Genomic DNA, 16,726 nt, shown 5'->3' with positions numbered 1-16,726 from the left:
ACGACCACAGCAACAGCAACAACAGACAATGTCCACAAATCCCACGCAAGTCAAGGTACAGGGGCTACTACTAGCATAATACTAAGAATGGAATATGAAATAATGAAATAAAATGAAATATGAAATAACGAAATAACAAAGGTTAGAAGTCACCGGATTTCGCTTGGAGCTGCGGCTGCTGGAGACGGAGCGGCGGGTGCAGACGGAGTTGCGGCTGAAGACCGAGCTTCGGCTGTTGGGGGAGGGCTGGTGTACCCCTTCGGGCAAATGAGATATATTAGGCTCTTGACCCAAAATTAATTGCAACGGAGAAAATTTATGATAATTTATCGGTCTAAGACGAACAAGTGTTGCAGCATGCAAAATTGCATGATCCCAAACAGAAGTGGGCAATTTAGTTTTTATAAGCAATGGTCTTGCTATCAACTGCAGACGTTTAATTAATGACTCAGCGAGGCCATTTTTAGTATGAACATGGGGTACAAGATGTTCCACTCTTATTCCAATCGATAAGCAATAGTCATTAAATGCTTGAGATAAAAATTCTGCAGCATTATCAGGGCGAATAGACTTAATTTGATTATCGGGAAACTGTCCCCGTAATCGTATTATTTGTGCCAACAATTTTGCAAATACGAAGTTGCGAGATGACAAAAGGAACACATGAGACCATCTAGAAAAAGCATCTATTAGGACCATAAAGTATCTAAAAGACCCACTAGGTGGGTGAATGGGTCCACAAATATCCCCATGTATACGTTCCAAGAACGCAAGGGACTCAATCCCAACTTTTGTTGGCGATGGCCTCACAATCAGCTTGCCTTAATAACAAGCATTGCATGAAAATTCACTATTCGAAAGAACCTTTAAGTTTTTTAATGGATGCCCATTTGAATTTTCTATGATTCGTCTCATCATTATCGATCCGGGATGTCCCAGGCGATCATGTCAAAGTACGAAAGTATTGGAATTAGTAAACTTCTGGTTTACTATAGAATGTGCCTCAATTGTACAAATCTTTGTCTAATACAGGCTAGAAGATAAAGCAGGGAACTTTTCAATAACACATGTTTGGACATAGACATTCTTGGTGATACCAAGATATTCAAGATTCATCTCATCAATTGTCTTGATATGATAACCATTTTCACGGATATCTTTAAAACTCATCAAGTTTCTCCGAGACATGGGAGAGAACATAGCATTACTTATGATGAGTTTAGTTCCCTTGGGCAAGATTATAATGACTTTTCCGAAGCCTTCAATCAAATTAGCACTACCACAAATTGTAGTAACATTAATCTTGCCCATGTTTAGATGAGAGAAATATTTTTGTCTGTGAATATCGTATGTATAGTGCCAGAATCAATCAAACAAATATCTTCATAATTGGACAGCTTACTTTGAAAATTATACATATCTTCAAATACAGAAAATAAAATAAATATATCACTGTACAAAATAAAAATTATTAATTGCACAGATCAATACCTCTTTGTCTTTATCGCTGTCATTAAATACACACACTCAATTTACTCACACAAGTAGTTATTAATTTATTGAAACCAACACAAACTAGTTATCAAATGAAAAAAAAAATGGGTGTATTGAATCATATATACATATATATATATATATATATTTTGCTCCCATGAGCACTCTAAGCACATTATTATAATTCTTTATATAAATGGTGATATCATGCATTGCCAAACATACTATTAGTAAGCAGAAAATGTGATAGCCCAAAAATTCAATTTTTTTTTAATAGAATTTGTATTTATACCAAAATATAGCAACGATGACTTCATTGGTTGGAAATGCGAACCAAAGAGATGGGAATTTTCGCCCAAATGCTAACTTTACTCCTAGTATTATATACAAAGTTCAAAAGTAATTTTCACTTCCAAACAATATATATCGTTGTTTCCTTTTCCTTTTTTTTTTTCAATAAATAATAACAAAACTTAAATTCAATTCAATTCAATAATAAACAACAATAATATAATTAAACTAATAAAAAACTAATACTCATGCAAACAACTACTTTTACATGATTTTTTTTTCACTAACTTTTACCAAAAAACTAATAATAATAAAAATAAAAACAAACATTAATTCTTCCATGTTTAGGGAACAATCATCAATCAAGTGATCAATCTTTCCTTCAGGGTGCTCAAAGAAGTCTGTTATATCCAAACTTGTGATGTCAACATTATTTTCAGAGAGAAAGTTAGCTTCGAGACTTCTCTCATTCTTCTTTAGTGATACTTGATAAAGATCAGCCAAGTGCTTGAGAGCACGACAGTCACGTGAATAATGTCCTTTTCCACCACATTGGAAACAAGTAATTGCTTCACGTTTCTCATCTTTTTTCACTTTGTTCGATGAGTGATTAACACCCAGAACATGGTTTCTTTCTTGGTTATCATGACCACGACCACGACCACGTCCACGATCAGGGTCGCGACCTTTTCCACGCCTAGCATGGTAAGTGTGCACATCATTCACTTCAGGGAATGGTGCAGATCCAGTTGGTCGGTTGTCATGATCTTTCATCAACAAATCATTATTTTGTTCGGCCACGAGAAGATGAGAACTTAGTTCAGTATACTTCTTGAAACTTTTTTCTCGATATTGTTGCTGTAAGAGCACATTCGAGGCATGAAAAGTGAAGAGCATCTTTTTCATCATATCATTATCATTGACCGTCTCTCCACATAATTTCAATTGAGAAGAAATTTTGAACATGGCAGAATTGTATTCATGAGCAGACTTATAGTCTTGAAATCTTAGATCCATCCACTCATATCGTGTTTTCGGGAGGATGACCATCTTTAAGTGGTCAAGCCTTTTATTAGGCTATTCACAACAAAAAATTGTTCACTTTGGGGGGTTATTTTTACAGATTGCGGAGGTTGATAACCCCCAATAAATGATAGCTCGGCGGTTTTCAAAACCCCTGCAATTACAGGCATCGTAATCAGTTTACGGGAGTTTTTAATTTACCACCACAAACTGTTAGCGGCGGTTAAAACCCCCACAATATATAAACTAAACCAATGGCAGAAGCTTTTGTTCTATATAAATTACAGGGGTCAAAACCCCCACAATTCTCTTTGATATTTTTAAAAAAGAATAATTATAGTCTCCAGGATCAATATTTAAATTTGAATATTATTTAATAATTTTCATATATATATATATATCATTCACTTTACTTGGATAAAACACAAATACATTATATATATATATATATATATATCATTCACTTTACTTGGATAAAACACAAATACATTTTAATAAGAATAAAAATCAAAATATATTAGATCATAATTAAAAACGTATCACAAAGTGTTGTCATTAGTCGTAAAGATTAATTTAATTTAAACACAAAATATTACTCCAACGATTCGATAACATTGTCATAATTACTAGGCAAAACACTAAATATGATTACAAAGAACTTCAATGATTATGGCTAGAATAACTATCACCATATGATCTTCCATTCACATCCGAAAGAGGTCTCTGAATGCTAATTATTTTATAACAACATATCAACTTAACTTTTTTCAAATGAAAAAGGTAGTTCAAGAAAATTATTTACCATGGGAGAAGTGAAAAATCCTGCAAATTGTTCAGGTATCGTTCCTTCTTTCATTATCATATATGCCTTGAAAGTGTTCATCATTAGATTATGAGAATTCACCATTTCTTTGTAGTTCTGTTGGCTTTGCTTATGAGCCTTTAACATTTGAATGTAGTTTTCTTGACAATTGGATGGACATGAACTGTTACTACTTGAAGAACTCATACCACCAAAATGAGGATGCGATTGCTTAAAGGATCTACTAGGAACAGCTCCTAATCCCAAGCACCTTACCCTTCCAGAATTCTCTTTTCCTGGTACCTTACCAGCAACATCATTGTGAGAAACTTCAGACTCGTCCACACTGCTTTGACTTACTACGAGTTCAATTTTTTTCTAAATATAGTACAACACAAAAACCATAATATAACTTCAATTAGTAATGGTCAATTAAAGAAGAAAAGAAAAAAAATAAGCAAGAGAAAAAAAATTCTGCCTAAATCATGACAGACAATAGAGCATCCACATAAGAGAAGATCAAGGAAGGTTGGGGTTGGGGAGACAGTCTAAGAAGATACGTGTATGAATAGAAAACGATGCTCTTTAGCCACTAGTGGGGTCTGATAGTCCCTCGAGTCAGGAACTACTACTAGAGTTTCTAGCACAATTATTTCATCATTTAAAATAGGTTGAAACTACTTTCTGGAATATGCTGAAAGCTTACGGCACAAACTGTTCAGACAACTATATGAATTAAGCAAGAAAATAATTCATGTCTTCATCATAATGATCAGGAGAAACTTGTAAACTTATGGATCCCGAGGATAATTTGAATCCATCATGGAAAACACCTCTAAGGAACTGTGTTATTTAGGATTATCATTTAGTGAAGATAGGATTCCAGCTTGTCTTGGCTTCCCACACATTACATGGAAAATACTCAGTCAGGTGTTCTCATACCTAAATGTCCAGCTTCAACGTGAATGCTGCTCATTTAGCAACAGGGAGTATCTGATGGCGAGTCTGCAAGAACTGGAAAGTTGATGCTCTAAAGCAATAGACCAGGTAACAAAAGTTGTTCATAGCAATAATATTATGTTCAAATAAAGAAAACGTTCTAATTCGAATGACCTCTACCCGGTAGTTAAGTTCTGTGAAAAGAAAAAATAAAAGTTCCCAGAACTTCCTCCCTAAAATTAAAGTCCCCACAACTTCCTCCCTAAAACCAAAGTCCCCGCTATCTGGTAGATAACTTTCAGCATCGTTATGAGCCTGGTTCCACTAAAATAGAAAACATAAACTGTCTAGAATGTTCTGTCGTGGAATGTAAAATAGAAAAAATTCATCATGGAATGTTTCGGCTCATAGTAATTGCGGAGATTCATCTAATTATCTCTTATTATATAAGAGTCTTATATAAGAAAATAAATGCAAACAGAACAGTTGAGTTTTCGGCTTATGATTACTTTTTTTCCTGCTTGATTGATTGTTATTTTCCTGTAATTCAAAGGTTGGATCACATGCATACTAACAAGGTTCTGATCTGTCTTTTTCTTGCAGATGAATAATATATTAATTTAATCACTCGTCTCCATTGTTTAAGTCGGCGGATCACTCTTCATATTTTAAGGCTTTTTGGAACTTCAGGAAAAAAACATCAAACCCCATTACTGAGTAGCAGTAATCTTGCCCAGATACCATCAAGCTAGCAAGTAAAATAGCTTATTAGCCTCTTAATCACCCCTTACAGTTAAACAAGTAGTTATCAAACTGCTAGCAGACCTAGCATATCAAAGTTCAAACAAACATGCCTCGAAAGAGAAGAAAACATACATGTCGCTCACAATACCTCTTGTGAACATGTTGAACTAAAAGCTCTTTAGTCACACAATTCATTTCAACTAAGCAGGCCCTAAATTTCCACATGAAAATTATCAACAGACAAGACTAATTTCACTTGCACGATCAATACTATACATTGTTAATGATGCTCAACAGAGGTACTTACACAAATCTCTTTTGCTGCCTCATTAACATATGATTCATCTTCTTTCTTATGTGTAGCAAGATAAAGTTTTGATCGTCCGGGTTTATGTCCAGTCTCAATCATCTACAATCAAAATTAACTTAACACAATTAAGGGCAGATTCATGTTTAATAAACTAAATTAAAATATAGTGAACAAATATATTTTACCATTTTAGCTCTTCTTCTCACGTTAGATTTGGAACCACCACTGTGTGGAATAGTTTGTTTCTTTCGATTTTCAACATTTTTCTTGCACATTTTTTTGAAAAGAAATACTTGAACTCAATATACAAACAATAAGTTCAGCTCCAAATGAAGTATTTAAGAACATACTTGTGTTTTCTTAACTAAACGATAATCAACATAAGAAGTCCATTGCTCTTTTAAAATTCCACTGAAAACATTATCCATAAGTTCAGATCTGCTCTTAAGCGGGTCAAAGGTCTTGTCCCATAACTTTAGCCTCCTCGCACTCCACTTTCTTGATATAGAATTATAAACATAGCGTCGTACAATTGACTCGGTTGTTTGAAAAAAAAATCGGGGCTTTAGAAATGAAATACTGGTTAGATTATCTATAAACATGTCAATTATAAAGTATGAATAGCTAATATATATAGTTATAAAAATATAAATTTTATACATTTATGACCAAAACAATAATTAAAGTATGACTCAGGTAAATCACTCCATTTCACAAACTCAATCGGAAAAATAGAGCTGTCAATTGCTAAAATGCCAATAAAACCTGCAAGAAGACCTTGTGCTTCTCCAACTGGTGCAACGTCATCAAATTCAACAATGACACGTTCATCACAGGATAAATTTAACATGTGACTAACCTTCAGATGTCGTCTTTTCACAGCCCCATTTGAATCTTTAAAAAAACAAAGAAGATTGATATAGTAAGTGTTGTTGTTAACTGATGATGAAAAATTTTTGCAGAGTATGAAGGGTCCAGCATGTATAAATTTTGGTGTGAACTCCACTTAAGCAACTACATACTAAGGCATTGGGAAGTACTAAACAGAGGGTCAATAATTCTATGAATTGGCTTAATGATATCTAAACTCAACTCTAGGAAGAGAAGGTTAGTGAGTATTTGGAACCCAACAAAATGGTAGCACAAAAAGTAATCGAGTTAAAGGGAAAGCTAACTAGCACCAAACTTATTTAAAACAACTTTAAATTTCAAAATGATTAGAATAAGATTAAGCAATTAGTAAGGGATAAAATCAAATCTTATTATCACCTTCAGGTCACATGACCACTCTGAAACTTTCTAATAACTTATTTGGAAATCATAGTTTCAAAACAGAACAGCCAAAGATCTGGAACACATAAGATAATAGTGTGTTCAGATGCAAAAAATTAAATGAACTATACAATCTTACCTATTGCATCTACCGTCCAATATCTGCTTGACTTGCGATCAGTATACTTTTTGGGCGGTGGTTGTTCTGCTACCGGCTGAAATGATGGAGCCTATTGCAATTGTGTTTGTAATGTTGCAACATGAACTGATGGTGTTTGCTGTACTTCAGCTTGTTCGGATGATGTTTGCTCTATTGCATCCTGAATTGATGAAGGCAATTGTGATGGTTCCTGATATATTGCATGTTGAAATGATGGAGCAACTTGTGATTGTACCTGCTGTGCTACAGACTAAAACGACGAAGTCAATTTTGATGGTGCTTGACGTGCTGGAGGCTGAATTGATGTTTCCTGATTTATTGCGGGCTGAACTAATGGAGCAGCCTAAATTTTGGATTCCTTTGTGTTGTGTCTTGAACTAATCGATTTAGTTGCGATGTGTTTGAGAATGAGCATGTTACTCGAGGTTTCGATTGAAGAAATGATGTTAATGGTACTTTAGACTTGTTTGCTTGTGATATGAATGCATCTTCTGAAGTATGTGTTGACTGAATTGACTTCAAAACATTATGTTCACACTTTCTCTTTGACATATCTATAATTAACAAAACAAACTCTATTAGATCATCAATGAATTTTTTTTACCTGCAACTAGAAAAAGAAATGAATTAACTTATCTCTAAGAAAATATTTTCAACTAGAAACACTTACCATAAGTATATGGCCAGCATAGCAATTATATAATGTTTAGCACCCCAGAACACAAATAAGAAAAAAGATATCTCAGTAAAAGATCACTCATTTCTACCAAAAATCTTAGTAAAAGATCGTTCATTTCTACCAAAAACCTTACTATAATAATATAATGTGCAGTTCATCAAAATTAAACATTTTCATATCAAATAAAATAACTTAATTCCTATAAGACATATTTTCTCTATTGCAATTTGAATATTTTCATAATTATTATCAAAAAAACGTTTATATTCTTGTTGCTGGTATGACTCATTCTCATATATTTCTTCTTCATCATTTTCACCCATGTCAAAAAGATCTCTTGGCTTTAAATTTAAAGCTACACTCCACCCTTTATCAGTTTCATCAGCAACATAATAGACCAAATTTGCTTGAGACACTTCAATATAAGGATCATGATCCTCACGATCACCACTTTGAATCAACTTAGAAAAGTTGACACAATTAAAATTCCAAACATCTTTTTTGAACCCTCTATCGCGAGTAGTATCAGCCCACTGACATTTGAAGAGCACAAATCTAAACTGACTATAATAATTAAGCTTTATAATATCTTCCAACTTTCCATAATAAGGCAACTCTGCTTGCCTTGCATTTCTATCAGCATTAAATAAAATATAGGAGGTGTCAAATGTAAGAAAAACTCCATAGTTTTGAGTTTTCAGTCCTTGTTCTCTGGACAAAGTCCAAAATTTGAATCCATTGATGTTATAAGCACTGAACCTTCTTGCACTTAGGCTTGGACCTCGGGCTAAGAACTGTAGATCAGTAGAGATTGTGTCTGCGATATCTGGATTCATAATCTAAATAAACAAAATTATTTTCATTAAATATTATAAAGTAAAACAGAAAGTTATGAATATATAAACATTCTAATGCAATTTACTCACTCTTTTTGGAAACCAATCAGCAAACTCCTTATTAACTCTCTTCTCCACCTCTGTTGTTGAAGGTCTTCGACCTCTTGAACTTCTTCTTATGTGATCCTTAAATTCACTACAAAGGTGTTATATCTATCAAACTTAATCACTTTACTTTATAATTATTTTAAAATATTAAATTGATTAACCTCTTACTTTATAAATAGTTGCACTGCTACACAATTAAGTAACACATATCGATGAGCTTGACTCTTCTCTAAGACGGTCAAGAGAAATGTTGAAGGTGCCCCAATTGATTTACCTTGTCGAGGGAACATAGATGATCGGTTAGAAGCCTTATTTTGATATGATTCATCGTTTACACGTTTAGGCCTATTTACCCTTGACTCAATATCCTCAAAATAATGGGAACAAAAAGTTAAAGCTTCTTCAACCATGTAACCTTCAGCTATGGAACCTTCAGCCTTTGATTTGTTCCTCACAAAAGATTTGAAATGACCTAACATTCTATTAAAAGATAAAATGACATTAGAACTAGCACTTACTTTTAATCACTATTACAAAATCAATTTAAAGAGTTTCTAAATAAGAAATATTTTACCTTTCCACAAAATACATCTAACGATAATGTACTGGACCACCTTGTATTACTTCATCCACTAGATGGACAACTAAATGAACCATTACAATTAAAAAAGATGGAGGGAACAACATCTCTAAATGACAAAGTGTGAGAACAATCCTTTCCTGTAGCTTATCCAAGTCCGAGAGGCTTAAGGTTTTCATACAGAGAAGTCTAAAGCAAGATGAAAGCTCTACCAAAACTGCAACAACATGGCTTGGAAGAACATTGCGAATTGCAATAGATAATAATTACTCCTAATGATGTAACAATCATGACTTTTTAATCCGAATATTCGCTTTTTTTTCAGATCAATACAATGAGAAATATTACTTGAATAACCATCCGGCACTGAGATATTCTTAAAAGTTTTGAGAAAGATGACTCTCTTTTTAGTTGGGATTGAAAATGCAGCAAGCCGACATTCTTCCTTCTCATCTGGCCATAGATTGGGTCTTATACCCATATCTTGTAGGTCTTTTCAAGCCTTAACATGATCTTTTGATTTTCTTGTTTCATTTAGCATTGAGTACAAAACATTATCAAACACATTCTTTTCAATATGCATAATATCTAGATTATTGGGCAATGGGTTGAATTCCTAATATGAAAGCTGGAAGAATATGACTTTCTTTTTCCATTGTTGAGTTGAACTTTCCCCACGACTCCTTTCTCTATTTCTTTTTCTTCTATCATTCATTTCCACTGGTTTTTGAAAGGTAACATCAATATCTTTCACTTGTTGCAAAATATCTGACTCGGATAACTTTTTGGATGGGTTCCTCTCCTTCATATCTTCAAAACAATGATGCCTCATCAATCTAAATCTATGGTTTCTTGTCCAAAATCGGCGATGACCAATAAAACACCATTTTCTACTATGACAAAGTAGACAAGGTTCGGCGTCAAAATTAAAAAAAGTACATGCTAAACCAGTATGCGTGTTCCAACCAGATAAAATATCAATTTCAGAAAAGTCGCTAATTGAACTACCCTCATTTTAAACATTTCATTCTTTGATGAATCAAATATTTCCATATCTTCATACCATAATTCATTCAATCCTTGATAAGGGGTTGTAGATATACATCTATATTATTACCAACTATACGCGGTCCTGGAATGATCATTGAGAGGATGAAATTTAGTTGCTTCATACACAACCATGGGGGAGGTTATATGGAACCAAAATGACTGGCCATATGCTATAAGATGTGCTCATCATCCTAAATGGATTGAAACCATCACTAACTAGGCCTAATCATACATTTCAAAAATCAGAAGCAAATTCAGGAAAAATTGTATCAAATCTTTTACATACCTTACCATCTCTAGAATGCCTCAAAATTCCATCATTTTTAACATCCTCGCCATACCATCTCATATGCTCAGAAATCTTGGAGCACATGAACAATATTTGCAGCCTTGGTTTTAATGGAAAGTAACGCAAAATTTTTGCAGATTTCTTCTTTATCTTCTTACTTGTATCAGGTGCATGATCTTTACCACTATTCTTTATAGGTTTCCATCTAGAAGTATGACAATGTTTACATGTTTCCTCGTTAGCATCATCTCCCTAATATAACATGCAGTTATTTTAGCATATATCTATCTTTATATAATCAAGACACAATTTCTTGATGGTTTTCTTGGCATCATAGAAAGAACTAGGGAGCTTTACAAAATCAAATGCATCTCGAAGTAGATCTAGTAACATTGTCATTCCCTTGTCACTTAATCCACCCAAGCACTTAATATGATACAATTTCAACAAAAATTCTAACTTTGAGTACTTGGACCCATCATACAATTTTTGACTTCCATCTCTAAGCAACTCAAGAAAGTCAGTATTATTCGAAGCAGGCATGTCATTTGACATTTCTTCTTCTCCATCTACTTGTGATGAATTTATATTTATACTCTCATGTCTTAAGCCCTGAAATGCTTCATTAATCAATAATTTTATGGGATTGCTGGAAGGCAGTATATCATGAATAGCTTCTATATTTGGAGAGTTATTCACCACATTACTCTCTCCATGCATAACCCAAGTGACATAATTTTGAGGAAATTGCTTGCAAATCAAATGGGCATACACTATATCTCTGGTTTGCCACTTTTGAAAATAGTATAAATGACATGGACATTTTATTTTATTTCCTACAGCTGCATTCATAAGCGCAAAGTTCAGAAACTGATTCAAACCATGCTCATATTCAGGTGTGTTCCTGGGCTTTCCAATCTAAGATTTATCTATATAAATGTGTTAAGAACTAATCTGGAACACATTTAAGAGAGCAGGTGATAAAGCAAAATCAGATTATCAAAGAACTAAAGTATTTTATTTCTAAACAAATTATTAAATGTAAATATAGAGATTGCACCTGAGAGAAAGAGCTAGGACCTTCTTATATAAATGAGAAAATCGTGAGTTGGACTTTGTTTCAAGAATCTGCTAATAAAAATAAAAAATTATCCATTAGTAACACAAACCAACATCCATTGTTACTGTTGCTAAATTCAATATGTAAAAATTAAGTCTTTCACTGAACCTCGAGGCAAAAATTTTGGTTCCTTTTATTAGAACCAAAACTCAAATTCATGAGATTTAGGTGAAAATCTTAGCACTCATGAAAGTCTGAACTACAAAACCTCGACATAAATAGGCAGAAAAATCCACTCCATAAAAATAACTCACTATTTTGCAAGTCCCGATGGCTGCAAACACAAAAAGAAGCTGACGAAATTCATAAAACATAAGAATCACTACAGCTATAGTATAAAATAAGATTGAAAACCCCATTTGTGTTGAAGACCTGACTAATATATACTTTATATATGTCAAGATTATGCTGCGAGGACCAAAAGACAAAGAGGGTTCACATGATGCCATACTAGATACCAAATATTGATTTCTCCAAATCTTAACCATTATTACAGTCATCATATCATACTGGAGTATTCAGAAAACAAATATAGCAACAAAATACACACTATTGAATTAATGTTGACAAAGAGAGAAGGGAACTATTCTGATAAAGAAAGAAAACTAAAATGAAGATCTTAATAATTGTCATTAAAAGCATCAAGAAAAACATCAAGAAAAACACCTCAACACAAATCGACAAATAAGGCTTCTTCATGTAAAGAAGAATCTACAGCTCTATATAACCTAGTGGTTGCAAGAACAGAAAGAATGAAATGGTTAAGTGCAAAGCTGGTTAAGTCTATACCACCTAGAAAATCACTACAAATGCCAGACAAGATTGAGAACCACCTCCTTTCGAAGCTTACTAATATTCCAATCGCAGAACAAGCACAAAACTGACCAAGAAATAGAGATCACACGAGTGCACACTACACACCAACCTTCAACAAAATTATCCAAGTCTTGTCCCCTCAATTGTCACCATCCATCCACCCAATAAACAAAATCACGTTGACGTAATACAAGAAAAAAAAAATAGAGAAAGCAGCGAGAACACTAACAGAGAGCACCATTTCACGAGGCTTCCAAAAGGTACAAAAATGAGTATTTCTCAGCTAAGTTGCATAGATTGTCAGATTCTCCAAAAATACATTAGTTTTGGCGAATTCAATACACACCCGTTCACATTTTTAAGAGTCCGAGTAATATAGTTGTCACACCCCTTTTTCGCCCGAAGGGTTGAGGTCGAAGGGTTTTTCAAATTAAAGTGACAATTTTGAATAAGAATTAATTTATTTATAGAGTCACCACTTGGAATTGAGTTATGGTGTTCCAAGTCACCTTTTTGAATTCCTAGTCAAAAGGAAATGACTCTTTATTGGTCTGCAAAAATAAAAGACTGGGTAAGGAATTTTGTTGACCAAGGGGAAGGTGTGAGGCACCTCTCGAGTCCCGTGGTTCTAGTGCAGTCGCTTTTATTGATTTATCTTGACTTAAACTATTTTGATAACTTATGTTTAAAGGCCTAACATTACTCATTTTTATTATATTAAAGATATCTATTTAAACTTCTTATATTAAATGAATCGAAGAAAGTTAATTTTAGAAAAATATTTGTCAAGGTGCATTATTGCATCCTTGAAATTTAAATGTCTCAGAAAGATGCGTACGCCGCATTCTTAATTGAGACGAATATTTTTAAACGTGACTAAAGTTTGAAGGTTTGCGTATTCGAAGTGTTACCTAACCTTAACAGTAAACCTGAGCAAAAATTCATTTTTAAACGATTAATTAATTTAACAAATAATTATTAAGCTTGGTTAATGACAATAAAATAAAATAAAACAAAATAATAATAATAATAATAATAATAATAATAATAATAATACAAATACACAAAGCTAACCATATTATTTCTAATTTTATCATAATTCCCAAATTTTATTCTCTTTAAATTTTATTTATCCCTACATCACAAATTTTATTTCGAATCAAAGCATAAAATAATAGTAGATTTTACAATATTACATCATCATTTAAAAATAATAATAATAATAATTAAAAAATAAATAAACAATAATTCTTATTTTTCAACAAGGATTTTATAATAATAAAACAACGTTAATCTTATACTAATTCACAACACATTTGTTAAAGACCATATACCAACTTCTTGGAAATTGAATTTCGTTGTAATCATTGCCTAATTATTGAAAAGGACAAAATTAACATATGATGAAAATTAATTCTAAAGAAACACCCTATGTCTACTAATACATGCTACTATGTTTCACGTTGCCTTAATACTCTTTAAGAACAAAATTGATTGTTTAATGACCCATCTGTATGGAAATTACTATTCTAGAAATAGATTTTTAAAAAAAAAAAAAAAAAAATTATCATACTGCTAAACTTTCATAGCAGTTGAAACAAGATGGAAAATAAATTGTATTTGGAGAAGGAAATGGACTCCTTTTCCCCATTAAATTGATAAACACCCCTCAAATCAGAAGTATGCAAATAACATGCAAAGTAGACACACTAATCTCGCCTTTTCTTGTACCCGCACTGATGATATCATGTATATCACTACCCCGCAGTATCAATATAGATGCAAAAAAGATTTTAAGAACAACTTCAACAAGTATTTAGCATGAACAAAATTGTTGAGAATTCTTCTCAAAGCAGCGGTGATAACAAGCTTTGATGATAACCATCGTTCTCTTTTTCTTTTCTTTTGCAATTCTTTTCAATGAAAACTAGATCATCATATAAATTTTACAAGAATATCTCCACATTTAAAAACAATTTCAACGAATAATTAAGGAACAACAGACATTGATTCGAATAATCAGACAAATAAAACATAACACTACAGGGATCACATATATTAAATGGTCCATGAAATCACTAAAACCGTCATATTATGATATTTTTCAGAGAATTTACAAAATAAAATACAAAGTTGACTAAAAACCTGAATGATTTAGACTGAACAATGAAATTCGTCATCGAAAATTTGGAACGAAACTTCAGCTTCAATTTTCTTCTTTTCACTCTTTTTTTATTTTTATTTTTTGTGAATTATTTTTCTCTGTTTTTTTTTGTGTTTTCTGATACTGTCTGATCATATGTCTCTACGTTGTTTCTCTGGAGGAATCATTTAAATACAGAAATTTTTGGGGGAGTAGTTATCTTTGTGGGGGGGGGGGGATGGTTTTTTAACAGATAAGGAAGTTCAAAATTCAAAAATAATTTAATAATAAAATAATAATTAATTTTATATTTAATAAAACACTAACAATTTATAAATAGACAAAAATTAATATAATAAAATAACATTAAAACTATCAATTTATTTATTAAAATTTATAAAAGAAAACGTATATTTTTATTTTTATATTATTTTTAAAATTAAAATAAAAATATATATAAAAAAATAAAAAAAATATATGATTAAATATAAATATAAATATTTAATATTAATAGACAAGTTAAAATTTAGCAAGGATCAAAAATCACGTGTCTACAATAGTTTGTCGGATATCATAAGTCCATAACCGTCAACGGCAAAGAATCTCACCAGTTGGATCATTGCAGAAAATGAGCATCTCCACTAGAAATTAAACTTAAAACAGTAGAATACAAAATTTACTAGTGAAGAAAACTTTTTTAGGACAAAATGTTGGTACTCATGAAAGCCTGAACTAGGGAAACCTCAACATAAATGGACAGACAAAGCCACTCCATGAAAATAACTCACTGTTGTGCAAGACCCTATGGCGGCAAGCATAGAAAGAAAGGTACTGTCAAGTCCAAAGCTGAGGAAACCCATAAAACATAAGAAATTAAACGGGTCGGGTCAAAAAGAAAATGAGCATTTCATAGCTAAATTATCATTATTTCAAGTATAAGTTCGTTAAAAACAACAAAATTAAACAAACCCTGCTGAAAAAATTAACATCAAGCTAAAAACTAGCACCATTTATATAATAACATCAAGCTAAAAACTAGCACCATTTACAAACTTAGAAAACAAGAAAATAAGAAAACATGCACGCAAAAGATCGTTCCGGCAACTTGAGTTTGGTGTTGTACAGAGTTAATTGGATTCTTCTCAATTGAGTTGGAGCTAATTTACCAAAGTGAGGGAGATTGATTAGGGCTTTTGAGGGAATAATTGAGGGTGGACCAATTTTAGCGGACAAAATGAGTGAAACATTAAAATGGACCAATTTTAGCGGACAAAATGAGTGAAACATTAAAAACTGGTGCGAAAATATTAAACGTCCCGCGCTTAACTTTTTTTTAAACGTTAGCGGGGGTCAATTGTAATAAAATTAAGGGGTTACACAAACCCCCGCAATTCGATATAATTTTCGAAGGTTAATAGTGACCCCCCAATTAAACCGCCGCAAAATAAGATTTTTTTTTGTAGTGATTCCACAATACGAATGAATCTTTAGTAGTAAGGTACTCAATTTTCAAAACTTCGTCAAGATGATGACATAAGAAAATAATAGTCTTAGCACGATTTTGACTAGATGTTGTGTTTTCATTCTTTATGACGTCTCCAAGACCCATAGCATCTAGGTGGATTTTAGCGTCCAACACTCATGAAATATAGTTCTCGCCCGAACTTTGAAGGGCACCGAACTCTCACTTTGTAAGACTGTTAGCAATAGAAAGAAGAAGAAAAAAAATAATAATACCTTAGCCTTAGCCTTAGCCTTCAAATTTGAGACAGTAGAGTCGACGGTAGAGTCTCGTGCTAATAACATGTTATAAAACAAGAAAGAATAGAGAAAAAGAAGAAAAACAGAGAATAAAGAGTAATTGTTAGAAAGAATAGAGAAAAAAAAAAAATAGAGAATAGAGAGTAATTGTTATTTCTCTTGAGGCCTTCTATTTACAGAAAAAATTTGCTCCTAGTTTCACACTAAAGGACATATACATCAAATTCTAAAAGACATATACATCAAATCCTAATAGACATTAAATAGATCTTGATAGATTTTGACATTCACTATAATTGATATATATCA

General features: G+C 32.5%; 1 protein-coding gene and 1 long non-coding RNA gene across 2 annotated transcripts; both read right to left on the bottom strand.

Annotated features, from left to right (window-relative positions):
- Positions 1 to 6,362: 6,362 nt before the first annotated feature.
- On the bottom strand, positions 6,363 to 7,676 carry LOC124888639. The gene is made up of 3 exons (XR_007047184.1): positions 7,271 to 7,676; positions 7,015 to 7,195; positions 6,363 to 6,497 (listed from the first exon to the last, which is right to left on the bottom strand). It is a non-coding gene; the product is annotated as an uncharacterized LOC124888639 (long non-coding RNA).
- A 191-nt stretch (positions 7,677 to 7,867) lies between these two features.
- LOC107848727 lies at positions 7,868 to 16,155 on the bottom strand. The gene is made up of 5 exons (XM_016693499.2): positions 14,659 to 16,155; positions 11,638 to 11,705; positions 8,827 to 9,138; positions 8,641 to 8,746; positions 7,868 to 8,553 (listed from the first exon to the last, which is right to left on the bottom strand). The coding sequence occupies exons 3-5, from the start codon at positions 9,135 to 9,137 to the stop codon at positions 7,888 to 7,890; spliced, it is 1,083 nt and encodes a 360-aa protein (XP_016548985.2). The 5' UTR covers position 9,138; positions 11,638 to 11,705; positions 14,659 to 16,155; the 3' UTR covers positions 7,868 to 7,887.
- Positions 16,156 to 16,726: the final 571 nt, after the last annotated feature.

The sequence above is a fragment of the Capsicum annuum genome, chromosome 11 (genome assembly GCF_002878395.1).
Source record: "Capsicum annuum cultivar UCD-10X-F1 chromosome 11, UCD10Xv1.1, whole genome shotgun sequence".
Lineage (NCBI taxonomy): Eukaryota > Viridiplantae > Streptophyta > Magnoliopsida > Solanales > Solanaceae > Capsicum > Capsicum annuum.
Note: the sequence above shows the minus strand (reverse complement) of the source record. Positions and strands in the feature narration are given on the sequence as shown.

Excerpts from the sequence above, each read along its gene's own strand:
- LOC107848727 (XM_016693499.2), bottom strand. The coding sequence starts at position 9,137 with ATGTTAGGTCATTTCAAATCTTTTGTGAGGAACAAATCAAAGGCTGAA. Across the intron at positions 8,747-8,826 it reads GCAGTGCAACTATTTATAAA|TGAATTTAAGGATCACATAA; the intron begins GTAAGAGGTTAA and ends ACACCTTTGTAG. Across the intron at positions 8,554-8,640 it reads CTGATTGGTTTCCAAAAAGA|ATTATGAATCCAGATATCGC; the intron begins GTGAGTAAATTG and ends TTGTTTATTTAG.